The sequence below is a fragment of the Festucalex cinctus genome, chromosome 21, assembly GCF_051991245.1.
Source record: "Festucalex cinctus isolate MCC-2025b chromosome 21, RoL_Fcin_1.0, whole genome shotgun sequence".
Lineage (NCBI taxonomy): Eukaryota > Metazoa > Chordata > Actinopteri > Syngnathiformes > Syngnathidae > Festucalex > Festucalex cinctus.
This window is the reverse complement of record NC_135431.1, coordinates 13,648,274-13,661,256: the sequence shown is the minus strand read 5'-3', so window position 1 is coordinate 13,661,256 and position 12,983 is coordinate 13,648,274. Positions and strand designations below refer to the sequence as shown.

Sequence of the window (12,983 nt, the reverse complement as noted above, 5' to 3'; positions counted from 1 at the left end):
TCTCTATACATGTTGTGCTTGCTTTTTTTGTGTTTGTGTTCAACTACTGTACATATACAATGTAAAAAGTGTGTTTTCTTACCTTAAGAGTGTTTGATTAAATGTGTTTATAGGAAGTTGGAGATGTAAAACTTATTATTATTAATTTCTTTTTACATTGTCCCTCTATATTGTGGATTTTCACCTCTTGCGGGCGGGTATGGAATGTATCCCACACAATAAACAGGAGGCCGTTGCACCCTTAAAAATAAATAGCTTACAGAATATTTGATTTGGAAAAAATGCACCAGATGCACGAGACAGCTGGCGTGTATGTTGCCACTTCACATCGCATAAAATTATCAATTAATTATTACAATATATTAGCAATTTTTGACTCAGTGTATAACTGACGGCCATTGATATACATTTTGAAAAAAAAAATTTAAAAATCCAAAATTATTCTTAAAATAAACGTTGATAAGCATTAAATATGCATCTTCCACGAAAAAACCCCGAAGGGAAATAAACACATAAAACACCGCACAAAATATTGTAAAAATATATATCTTTTTAAACAACAAAAAAAGGCGAATATGCGAATCTGCGGATGCCAAACCGCGAGCATGGCGTTAATAAAAATTAAGTAATTTAAGAGACTAGTTTTTGAAAAGAAAAAAAAAATTCCACTTGTATTAGAAAAGTATTTCAAAGAGGTTTTTTCAATTGAATTCAATGAATAAATCAGATAACGCTAAGAAAATAATTGTTAAAAAAACAAAAAACAAAACAGAAATACCAACTTCTCGCATAGCTATTAAATTACACTGAAATAAGTAGTACGCTCGACAGTTTTATCTGTAGGTTCTACAGAAAAATTTATCAGTGGGTGAGTTTGTGAATGGCAAGACACCTCTTTTTACATCAGGCAGCGGTCGTATTTGCAATTCGGATGTTGATTAAATTGCGACACGGGCTAGAGGAGAATTTGAAATTCAGATGCAACAACTCACCTTCCACGCCGGCGGCACGCAGTCTTCATCGCCGTAAAGGTCGACGCCTGATTGATGCCTTTGGCCTGGACAAGAAAGATAGGAAAACAGAAGCAGATGTGCTGCAAATATCGACGGACGGTGGGATAAAATCTCCTCGATAAGGCCGTCATCATCATTATCTAATCACTGCAATGCACAGTTACACAAAAGAGCCGTGTAAAAAAACAAAAACAAAAAAAACATGCTACTTAATCTAATCATGTACCACAAATTCTGTTTCTGCAATCAGCTCTGACAAGAACGAGGCAGCAAATTGCGAAAAATGGTCTTTATTGTAAAAGAATAATGGTAAAACCCCTTTATGTTAACTGTAATCAACCGATACATAATATTGTTTACACGGAGATGAAACAGTCCATTTGAACTTATTGCTAACTTGCTATCGAAAAAGCAGCAAGCCACAATTTCTCAGCTAAATTCAAGCGAGGAGCGCATGCTATAAATCATAAAGATAACCTTACCTTATGTGCACATTTTAACGCCAAGGAGCTTTCCTTGACACCAGTTCATGTTCATGTCACGGGGACGCTACATATACTTATTTTTATGTAATTAATGCTGAACGGAAGCCATCATTACGCATACAATACAAATATAAACGTTATACAGTTTTACATAGCTCATGGATATTTAGATTTTTAGTGATTACTTTTAGTTTTATTTCAAAACCCTTGAGGCATCTTTGGTACCAAAAATTATCCTTTTTTGTATTTTCTTATTTTCCATAGTCAACAGATTGTTCAGTTGAAATGTCATTTTAATGACATTCGTCTACTCTTAGCCACAAACAGGGCCAATGTTGCTGGATTGATTACTCTCCAGTTAAAGTTGGCTGTAAAAATAAACACATAAAAACATAAAAATAAAGAGAATTACACAAAGTACAGACCAAACTACAAATGACACTTGGTTTTGTTTAGTTGCCGAACGCGCTAGCTCAAAGCTAATATTCGAACGAAGATTAGCGCGCTACTATCTCATATTCTTCAAAACAACGTGTATATTCATATACAAAATTCACACAGACAAGAAACTCATCAATACTCACAGGAATATACTCTTCTTACACTGCAAAAACAAGTTATATTAACGAAACGTGATCACGTTCGCTAGTTTCTTCTTCCTCGACTCCTAAATGTAACTACAAGGGTGTATCTCAATGCGTGGTACTACACTGCCCCTAAATGGCTGAATCGTGTACAGCATGAAAAGCAAGCGATTCCGAACATCCGGGCATTTCCGATATTTCCGGAACGCAATGCAATGAAACGCTTCTTCACACGGCGAAAACGAATGGCGTGTTGTCTTGATTTTGCATGTTTTTCACTTGTGATGAAAGCTCGGAATTATCAGTTCCACAGCAGCAACAACCTGATTTTTCATAATTTCACTTGTTGTTTGACGTCATTTGACGCGCGCGACTGGTGACAGAGACAGTTCAGTCGCCGTATGACCTAATTAGCAATTTGGGAACTGTTATTATGGCTAAAAAAAACGAGACAATGTCAAAGCTCCAAAGCGTTAGTGGTCACACTGAAGCGTTACGAATCACCAGTGCTCATTCCGGGTTTTAATTACGGCACGGCGAAACAAATCGAGCGGCGGAGATGAGATGCCGACTGCAAATGAGCGCAAACAAGACAGAAAGGAAGAAAAGAAAGTGTGTCAGAGGCGACGGTGGATGAATTACAAGTTGTGTGACGGGGGGCAGGGGGGACAAAAATATCGGCTTTAACATTTCAACTACTCAAAGGCAGCTATCAGATGTGTCACAAGCGACGGCGTATGCCCATAATGCCTGTCTGCGGCGCACATGCAGACTCTCACTCTTGCCTGTTACCTTGGCAACATGTTTGCTGCATGGAAATAGCATCCCTGGCTCGCCGCGAAAAGAACAGGTTTAAAAAACATTTGAATATATTGTAACAGGTTTAAGTTGTATTGACGAAAGAGACATAAGCGAGGTACATATCTCACCTTGTTAGGCCCTCCGGTGAAATGAAGAAAGACACTTCATTAGGTACATCTAAGATCGCTGTGAATGCGTTGGTGCGTTATAAGACAGATAAAAGATAGACCTGTATATCCCCAAAAAGCGCCCCCCCCCCCCCCTTTAAAATTTCATGAAATTAATTTCTAGTAATAGAGCAGAGTATCAGCTCGTTACCAACTGGTACTATTGGTACTTGCCTATCTCTAACATTAATTTAAAATGAATATAAAGATAAGAAACTTTATTTTTCACAAAATATATAATAAAACTACATATGTTAAAAAGAAAATAAATAAAACAATAAAACATTTAAATTATGAAAATAAAATATATAAATCTAAAATTATTTGAAAAGATAATATAACACAAAAATAAAATGACATTTATACATATTTAAATATATGACATAATATATGATACAATATATGATACTTGACTACACTTGAACAATTACTTTGCGGGCCACTAGGGGGACCCCTCACAAGAGTGACGGGGAAATGGAGGCAAGTCTTTAGGCGAAGAAGACTCATGAGCTTAGTTTTATATATATATATATATATATATATATATATATATATATATATATATATATATATATATATATATATATATATATATATATATATATATATATATCAATAAAAATGTTAATTATACAATAATGCTAAATATTAAATAAAACATAAGAATGAAAATAAAATATTAAAAATGCAATTACAACTCATAGCTTAAATAAAATAATGTAAAAAAAAATACTGTCACTATAAAAAAAAATGTACTCATATATGAAAAGAAATGTAAATAAAATTCAAACATAACATACATTACAATAAAAATATTACATATTAACAAAACATGCACATCTATAAAGTGAAAATAAGTGTAAAAAAAAAATTAACCCACAAGTATAATATAGTAAAAATGTTTCACTCCATATTATTCACTTAAAATTTTAGTGTTATGCTACTTTTCTGTGTCATTCAAAACTACAAATATCAAAATATAAGTACTAAATTATAAAGGAAAAAAAAGTTGTCCACAGTATGAATAAATTTGGCCTTATGATTTATATATTTTTTTTTTAAATTATGTGATCATTGTGGTATACTCAATGCCTAAAGTTTGTCCCATCTTGTATTGAATCAGCATAATGAAGGGGAAGAAACTGCTGCCACCTTATTCACCCCCCCTGCACCGTTTAATGAAATCCAACACAAAGCGCTGTAGTAGGAAAATCACGCCTTTACAAGCAAAGGTGCACCGCGTCCTTGTTTCTGTGAGACAGGCTAATGAAAAGAAAGAATATCCTGCGTTTGCTCGCGGGCTGTGACGGCTGACGAAAACTAACTACAGCGCAGGTAAACACGGAGCAACGGGATTAAAGAAGGGTGGTGAGGTGGTGGCGCTGTAATGAAATAAGCGCGTGAAAGAGAGCAGCTGCTGGAGCCTTGACAGACTCCAGCTGCATAACAAGTAGAGCATTTACTCTGCCCTTGTCTTTGTCAGTCACACCAATAAAACAACAATTCCGCTTCAGTCAAACCTTTCAGGTACAGTGGAAGTGACTCAGGCTGCAGTCTTTAAATCAAATTTCATCTTTTTGTTGCATTCTATAGTATTTTTCTTTATAAAAACATACAAATCATGGCAAAACGTAAACATTTTTGTCCCACTTTATGCTTCAATTCAATGGGTATTGTGCTGTGCCTTCTGACGTGCACTACTTGGCCACACGGGGGCAGTATCATACAGATGTCACATTTTTTTTTTCATGCTTTTCATTACTTTCATATTTGCCCCCCCAAAAATGTACATAGCAAGAATATGACGGTTAAATAAGTTCCTTTGAAAAAAAATGCTTAAAACTGACAAAGAGCTTAATGATTTTGACCTGTTAAATGCCAGTATTGAAATTGTTACAAAATAAAAAGAAAAAAACCCCACTACGAACTAGTTCAAAAAGTATATAGGCACCAATAGTCACACAAAACACATCAAGAAACTAAATAAAAGCCTCATCAGTAGTGCTTTAGCTCCCCGAGTCTCATCTCTCTGTGCGATATCTTTATGCAACGTGATGACAAACTTTGATAACTACTGCGTGTAAAAATCCGATTAAGATATCAAATTGCCTTTGTAATTCATTTCTCAACTATCAGTGTGTGTGGCTGCGTGTGCAATTTGCTAACGTTTCACGCATGAAAGAGACCTGAGGATTTACGATCGACTCACAAGGCACACAAGCGATGGGAGAACAGCACCTTGGAGAGCTCCAGGTGTAATGACATCTGTGACCAGCAGAGGGCAGCATCAGGGGAGGAAAGCTGAGCATGATCATGAGTTGATACACTTCGACAATCCTGCTGAATGAGCACGAAATTGTGAAATTGTCAGTGCAAAGTTGGAAAGAAGGGTCCCAGTCTCTTTCCTACTTCAAAAAAAAAAGTTAATATAAGACATATATATTCATAAGTCCACTAAATAACTCCTTAAAATTTCAATTGTTCCTCATTCAAATTTTTCCCCATTTAAAAGATTCGAAAAAAATTAAAATAAAAAATCACAATGCTGTGTATATTGTACTGTATAATTCAAATAAAATTACCAAATTAAAATTAAATCACTGATCAGTGTCCCTCTATTTTCTATTATTTTTGTCTAACTTAAAATATATATATATATATATATATATATATTTAAAAAGAAATTCAGTTGTCCCTCCATTTTCTAGCAAATTCCCCATTAAAAAAATGGTAAGTAAAAAATCAGTACAAACTCAATTACAAAATACAAAAGTCGTTCCGTTCTTCACCTAAAATAAATAAATAAATAAAAAGTAATTATATAATAAATGGAAAATCATATTTATAAATTCCACCTAGAATTTAAACAAAAACACTGGTCCCTTAATTTTTCTAGCAATTAATAATTTTTTTTTTTTTAAAGTCACAAAATATGAATGAATGCAGATTTAGAAATTTAGAAATACATAAATACCATTCAAGTGTCTCCCTTTTCTGTAGAGTGGAAATGACATGAATATAATGAAAATGACAATCTAACAATTGATTTATTATTGTGACGAGAGCATTTTGACCCAGTCGTGTATGCAAATAAGCTCACCAAAATATGAGAAACCACAACAGCAAAGTCACAATTGATTAAGCATCCTCCAATATTATTCAAGCAAATACAGCAGGCATCTTACCATTTGTTGCAAACTGTCTTCTAAAATAAACATACAATGGTTAAAACAATCAAAAACAAAAAACCGATGAGCTACTTTGCTGTCAGACGCCTGAAACATGAAACAAAAATTAATCCAATTTGAACGTAAAAGTCAATTAAGAGGGAGAGCCTCTGCACCAGTTGTGTTACAATTCCAACAGGGATGAGTGTTTTTTTTGTTTTTTTATTGTGGCCAGTCGATATACAACAACATGGAGACAAAAAGAGGGGAGTAATTATTCTCGAGTCTGTACATCACATTCGAAAAACAAAAAGGAAAAGTGACGCTCGCACCTGTCGCCGCTCGTTGGCCGAGAACAGGAAAAGCCACTAAAAGATTTGATAAACACTTAAAAAAAGAATCACACCTCTTTGTCCAAACGTCTACGGAGAGTATACTGTAGGTGGTTATTGTTTTCCTGTGCCGACAAGAAGAAGGAGTTAGTGTAACATAGCTTGTTGGTGTACAATATGCACACCGGAATGGCAAAATAAAAAGCCATGTGACTACATGAAAACCATTCTGGTAAAAACAAGTCTTTTGCGCAGGGGGGACTCCATCTTTCCCATTCGAAATGCCACTGGCGGGAGAGAGGGGGTAATAATGAGTATTCAGTGTTTTTCGTTTTGTTTTTCTACACGGCGCATTGAGGAGGGTCGGGCGTCTCATTGGTTGTTCTTGGCTTTGGCGTGTGTGAGGATGTGCGACTTGAGGTTGGTGGACTGCGCAAACTTCTTATTGCAGCCGTCGAAGGGGCACACGTACGGGCGGTCGCCCGTGTGGATGCGCACGTGGGTGCGCAGGTTGAAGTCCAGCGAGAAGCGCTTGCCGCAGCCTTCGAAGGTGCACTGGGACGCAAAAAAAAGACAAAACACACGTATTTGGCATTTCATATGAAAGCGAAGTGCGGAGAGTCTCGGTTAGCACACTTTGTGGCAATTGGCTTCTTACATAGGAGCTGTGCAATTCATCGAAATTCAATTGCAACTTCAAGTATTACACTCCACAATTATAAAATGAGCATAATCGTAAAAATAAATAAATAAATAAATAACTATTAAATTAAATTATTAACTCAATCACTTCCAGCCGTTTTCACTGAAGCAATCAATCCTCTTGGAACCTACCAAATGAAAGATTAGACTTTCTTCTTTCATAAGGGGAAAAAAAAAAAGTACATTTCTGTTTTGCAGCAATTTAAATATTTAAAATAGAACGTGTATATACGTTTTTGGGAGCAAATGAGTTGACACTCATTTTCCACCCATCCATTTTCTTGACCGCTTATTCCTCACAAGGGTCGCGGGGGGTGCTGGCGCCTATCTCAGCTGGCTCTGGGCAGTAGGCGGGGGACATCCTGGACTGGTTGCCAGCCAATCGCAGGGCACACAGAGACGAACAACCATCCACACTCACACGCACACCTAGGGACAATTCGGAGCGCCCAATTAACCTGCCATGCATGTCTTTGGAATGTGGGAGGAGACCGGCGTACCCGGAGAAGACCCACGTGGGCACGGGGAGAACATGCAAACTCCACCCAGGAAGGTCCGAGCCTGGACTCGAACCGGAGTCCTCAGAACTGGGAGGCGGACGTGCTAACCACTGGTCCACCGTGCCGCCGACACTCATTTTGAGTTGTTTAAATGTACATATTTGCACCTTTTTAAAAAAAATATATTTTAAAATGACGAATTTAATCAACCTTGTTTGGCCCAAAAGGAAATTTCATAATTATAGTTTTTTTTTCAAAGAAATTTATTTGTCTTAATATTTTTATTTATTTTTTTTACATGTTAAACATTTTGTTTGTACCAAAAAACATGATCGACCTAATCGTGATTGCAATTACTACCAAATTAATCGTGATTAATAGTTTTTTCATAATCAAGCAGCCCTACTTTCTTCCTTAACAATTATGTAATGTTTATGTGGTTCAGTTAGGAGGAAGAAAAAAAAAAAACACAGTGCAGTGGAACTACATCATTTTATCCTGATTTCCATTTGGCTTCTCACGATGTTAAAAAACAATATCGTAGAAAACAAACCGTTTCTATGCAAGTTCCTACATTGTGAAAACACCGTGAATACACCATAATAGAAACTTAGCATGAAGCTCCAGGAGTCCTAATCCTTCAAATAATCAATATTCCCATAAAAATACTGTAGGAACACGTGCAAACAATATATGATTATTACTTAAAAACTAAATGTCATAATGGTGTAAAACTTGACAGAAAATTTAATTAGCTGCGTAAGAAAAACACTTTAGTGGGGTTAAAATCGTGCTAAATGTTTTTTTAATACAAAATCTTAAACGGACTTATTAAAATCCAATTTCAGGCTCCCTTTGAAAAAAAAAAAAATTCTGCCTGTGAAAGGTTTCTTTGTGACCCATCCATCTTTCATCCACTTGAACAGCCCGTTAACCCCGTAACCTCGTCTTAATGGATCCATTAAACCCCCTTCCATCGCACGTTCTCTCACGCAGCTCGATAACCGCTAATTTGCTGACTTCAAGTGCGCCTCCGACGCTGTAATTGTCATTTGTGGATCTGAAAGTCACGCTTTAAGAACTTACCTGGAAGGGCTTCTCGCCCGTGTGGACGAGCTGGTGGCGCTTGAGCTTGGAGCTCTCCACGAAGGCCTTGCCGCACTCGGCGCAGACGTGCACGCGGGGCCCGTGGGTGTGCAGGTGCTTCCTCATGGCCGAGTTGTCCCTGAACATCTTTGTGCAGCCCTGGTGGGGGGGGAACAAGCGCACACCTGGCGTTAATGGGAAAAAAAATAAAAAATAACTGCGAAGATGGCGAGCACCGAAATAGAATACGTGGGTGTTGCTTTCCGTATTTAAATTAATCACATGCTTTCATGTCTACTTCCTGGCATCAGACACAATGTGCTATACTGGATATACATAAGATGTTTCATTAGGAAATTCAAGATATAGGCGAGACGAGTTACCATGGAGACAGGGCAGCATAATTTACATCAATACATAAAAAAAAATGACAAATATTCTTTGAAAAGCAATGAAGTGACCCCTGACAAATAATGAAATCAGCAGTTTTAATGTAGTACTTCCAAATGCATTCAAATTGTATTAATAATTTTTTTAATTATCTGTATCATTAATCGATCTGTAAATTTCCCAATTTTGAACACAAAATGCAATTTTTAATGTAATGTTTTTAAATGTATTTTAATAATTGTTTAAATACAAGATAAAATAATGGATTAAAAAAATTTATATATTATTTAATACCATTAATTGATCAGCAAGTTCCTCACGTACCTCACGATACGATATGCGATACAAGTCGCACGATAACAATTATCCTACGATATGACGATACCGCGATTATCGATATATTGGTCAGGTAATAAATCCACGATATGCTACGATAAAACAAACCATAAAATAATAATAATAATCATATAAATAATAAATGAAATCAAAATAATAAAATAAAAAAATAAACAAAAAAAAGAGCAAAATGTTGATGTAAATTTTGGGTGTACAAGTATGTATAAAACACACTTTTTTTATGGCAAGCTATTGTATAATCAAACTCACTTTATGAGGGCAAGCTATCGTCCTGGGAGCGTCGTCCTCTTTGATTTTCCTGGGTTTCATCCTGTTTGGGGCAAAAAAAAAAAAAAGCAACACTCAATTCAGCAGATAACCGAAATGATTAATAGTACATTTTGTCAATTAAGGATTTTCATGATTAATAACAAGCTGTACAAGAGGTTTGCACCTGGCAAACTCGGCCAGTTGCTTGGGGTCTGAGAGGTCAATGCCCGGGATGCCGCCCGGGGGCAGCTTCTTGCCCGTCATGTACTCTGAGTAGTCGGGCGGTGAGTTCTCGCCCACGATCTGCTCTTCCACCACCGATTCATGGTCAATGTCTTCATCGGTACCTAGAAATACATTACAGAACTGAACCGAACACAAAATGGCATTTCTCTGCAGGCGGATCTGCGGGGCACGGCTGCATTGCACAAAAACAACAAGTTCTCAGATTATTTTGTGTACTGAAAGCCTCAGAAATAGATTTGTATCACAATAAATTTGGGCAAAATTTCACACAAAAAGCTACCTTTAATTTGATTAAATGGGGAGATTACCTCCAAAATACAGAAGCGCAGCTGTGTGATATCAAAACTTCTACTGCATTATATAAACGGAAAAAAATTATATTGTTATTTTGATGTGTGGGGTATTGTGTTAGCTATGTTGCTACAGTAATGTAGCATCCAAAGTTACATTAGTAAAGAGTAGAGCAGTAGCATTCTCAAGAACACAACAGTGTGCATTCCTTAAAAACTGGTTATACCACCAAATATTTTGTATGGAATTTTTTCCACTAAACATTCATATACTGTATATTTATCTTGTATCCATTTGTTTTTAAAATGTGTTTCATAAATAGATGGAGAAAGTTTTCACTATTTTCATTGTCATTTTAAGATAGTTTTTTTTGTTTTCCTGTTGTGAGAGGTTCTCTCAAATAATCTAATTTCACTTAGTTGGTCTGAAAATTCGTGGTGTTTACACATCTTTGTTCATCCAGCAACATAGTGACATGCAAATAAATCACAGATATTTGCTATTCATATCCAGAGTAAGTCATGGCTTCCTGCAACTATATCAGCCTCATGTGTTCACACATTTTGTGAGAATTTTGTCAGGTGGTGTCCTGTGATTGTTTTCTAATGTAACCTGGCCAACTCAGCTTTGGAAACACTGCAATAAATGACTAAAATAGCCATAGTATTGTTCTCTTAAACCTATAATTATGAATAAAATAGAAGTTTTGCCTCTATGCAACAATCAAAGCAAAAAAAAATTATGAGACTAAAAACCTGTGTGACGTATGGTTACGCTAAACAGGCTCGGCTAATGGAGGCCTACTCGTTCCTTCGAAGCGGCTAACTGCTAACGGCTTTTGAAGTTAGCCTGTAGCTAAGGAAAAAAACATTTTGCCCAAAAATGGCCCCCCAAAAAAGGCGATTGAGTCATCTCACGCGCGGCGAGTGTGTAAAGCACCAACGCGGTGGGGAGTTATAGGCTGTACTTAACCCGATAAAGGGTCGAATACGACATTTGGACCGTGTTTGCCAAGCACCACAGCACCGTAAGCACCATGTTGTCTGGGCCCGCCAGTCGCCATTTTTTCGGGGGGCCGCCGCCATACTTCTCAGCACTCGGGGAATATGGCGGCGCCCAGCAACACCTAAAACATGGCTTCCCGTCAAAACAAAAACATTTGGTCGAGGTTTCCGCGTCGAAACAAAAGCCCTGCGCGGCTCCGATCGGCACTTCGCAACGGGGCGGAACACTCCAGGAACTAGTCGGGTGCAGGGGAAGGACAACGCCCTGGCAAAGAAGGCCTCGTGTAGCCGAGATGTGACAGCCGTAACCGGACTAACTACCAAGACTTACCCGACGCCCACATTGTCACGGAGAATTCCCCCTCCAGAGTTTTTATCTGCACTTGCTTCTGTTCCCATTTTCTCGCTCCCGTCTCCGCGCCGCTAAGATAGCTCTTTTTGCCCGCTTTCTTCCCGCCCGAGCTACCGCTGCCGCCTCCTCGTTTCACCCGACCCATGGAGCTCTTCCCGGCTACAGTCACCAACGTCTGCTCGATGTACTCGTCCTCAGCCCCGGGGGCCGGCACCGGGATGAGGATCTGGTCCTCGAAGCCCCCGCCGCCGTCATCCGTGTGTAGGTCGGAATCATCCCCGCCGACTACCTCCTCGCGGGTCTGGACTAGGATAACTTCTGGATGGTGATGGTGGTGGTGGTACTGGTGGTGGTGGATGGAGCCCGGGTCGTCGTCCAGCGGCTGGAGCGCGATCATGGGCTGCACATCATCGTCGTCCTCCTCCTCCTCCTCCTCGTCGTCGTCCTCATCTTCATCCTCATCGTCATCGTCGTCCTCGCCACCGACCACCGTGGTCTCGATGGTCTCCACCGGGATGGTCTCCACCTCTATCTCGTGGAGTTCCACGATTTCGGCCGGCATCTCCGAGCCGTCCGACCCGATGTACAGGGTTTCTCCGGATGCCATGTCGAAGTCCTCCAGCTTGCCTGTCTCATTCACGCCGCGTTTATGCACCTGGTTTCGGGGTTTCGGGACCCGCCGCGTCAACTCTCACACGCCCCCCCAGCTCAGCTCCGGTTGTCGCTCTGGCCGACTTGGCTGCCTCTTCTTCGGCTCCAACTCTCGCCACTCTTCCGTCCCGCGTCAGATCTCGTCGCTGCTTTGCGTCTACGTCGGGGAAACATCGCGAGATGTTGATGGCGAGGCGGAAGTTGCCTTACTTCTGCATTTTGAACGCTAAAGCAATCAAACTCGTATTGAAGGCTTTAATACGAAAGTATATTTCTTAGAATATCCCAGAATGTATATTTCTATACATTGGTAAACATGGCAAGACTTGAATAGCGAGGCAGACGTTGCACTTTGGCATAAATATAAAGCATCATTATTATTAGAAATAAATAAATATTTAAGAAACATCACTGTATGTTTTTTTTTTTTATGCCGGCGTGTATATATTCATATATGTATAAATTCAATATATATATATATATATATATATATATATATATATATATATATATATATATATATATATATATATATATCACATTTTGGGTTGGCATCTAGGCAATGAAAGCAATACTAAAAGACACAAAGTAAAGGAAACAATCAGC

At 38.3% G+C, this 12,983-nt stretch overlaps 2 protein-coding genes across 7 annotated transcripts in view; both read right to left on the bottom strand.

The window, feature by feature from the left end:
* The window catches only part of LOC144010786 (methylmalonate-semialdehyde/malonate-semialdehyde dehydrogenase [acylating], mitochondrial), a 47,745-nt gene extending 45,539 nt beyond the window's left edge, over positions 1 to 2,206 (bottom strand). For all 5 annotated transcript variants that reach the window (XM_077511259.1, XM_077511261.1, XM_077511258.1 and 2 more), the window contains exons 1-2: positions 2,083 to 2,206; positions 993 to 1,057 (exon numbers count right to left, since the gene is read on the bottom strand). The gene's annotated coding sequence lies outside the window, so the exon portion shown is untranslated. The remainder of the gene's footprint in view (positions 1 to 992; positions 1,058 to 2,082) is intronic.
* Positions 2,207 to 6,078: 3,872 nt separating this feature from the next.
* On the bottom strand, positions 6,079 to 12,538 carry yy1b (YY1 transcription factor b). 2 transcript variants are annotated; one of them, XM_077510766.1, is made up of 5 exons: positions 11,706 to 12,538; positions 10,018 to 10,180; positions 9,834 to 9,894; positions 8,838 to 8,996; positions 6,079 to 7,104 (listed from the first exon to the last, which is right to left on the bottom strand). In XM_077510766.1, the coding sequence occupies exons 1-5, from the start codon at positions 12,331 to 12,333 to the stop codon at positions 6,922 to 6,924; spliced, it is 1,194 nt and encodes a 397-aa protein (XP_077366892.1). In that variant the 5' UTR covers positions 12,334 to 12,538; the 3' UTR covers positions 6,079 to 6,921. The 2 variants fall into 2 exon arrangements, with proteins under 2 accessions (XP_077366892.1, XP_077366893.1); XM_077510767.1 differs by having other exon boundaries at positions 10,018 to 10,168; positions 11,706 to 12,535.
* Positions 12,539 to 12,983: the final 445 nt, after the last annotated feature.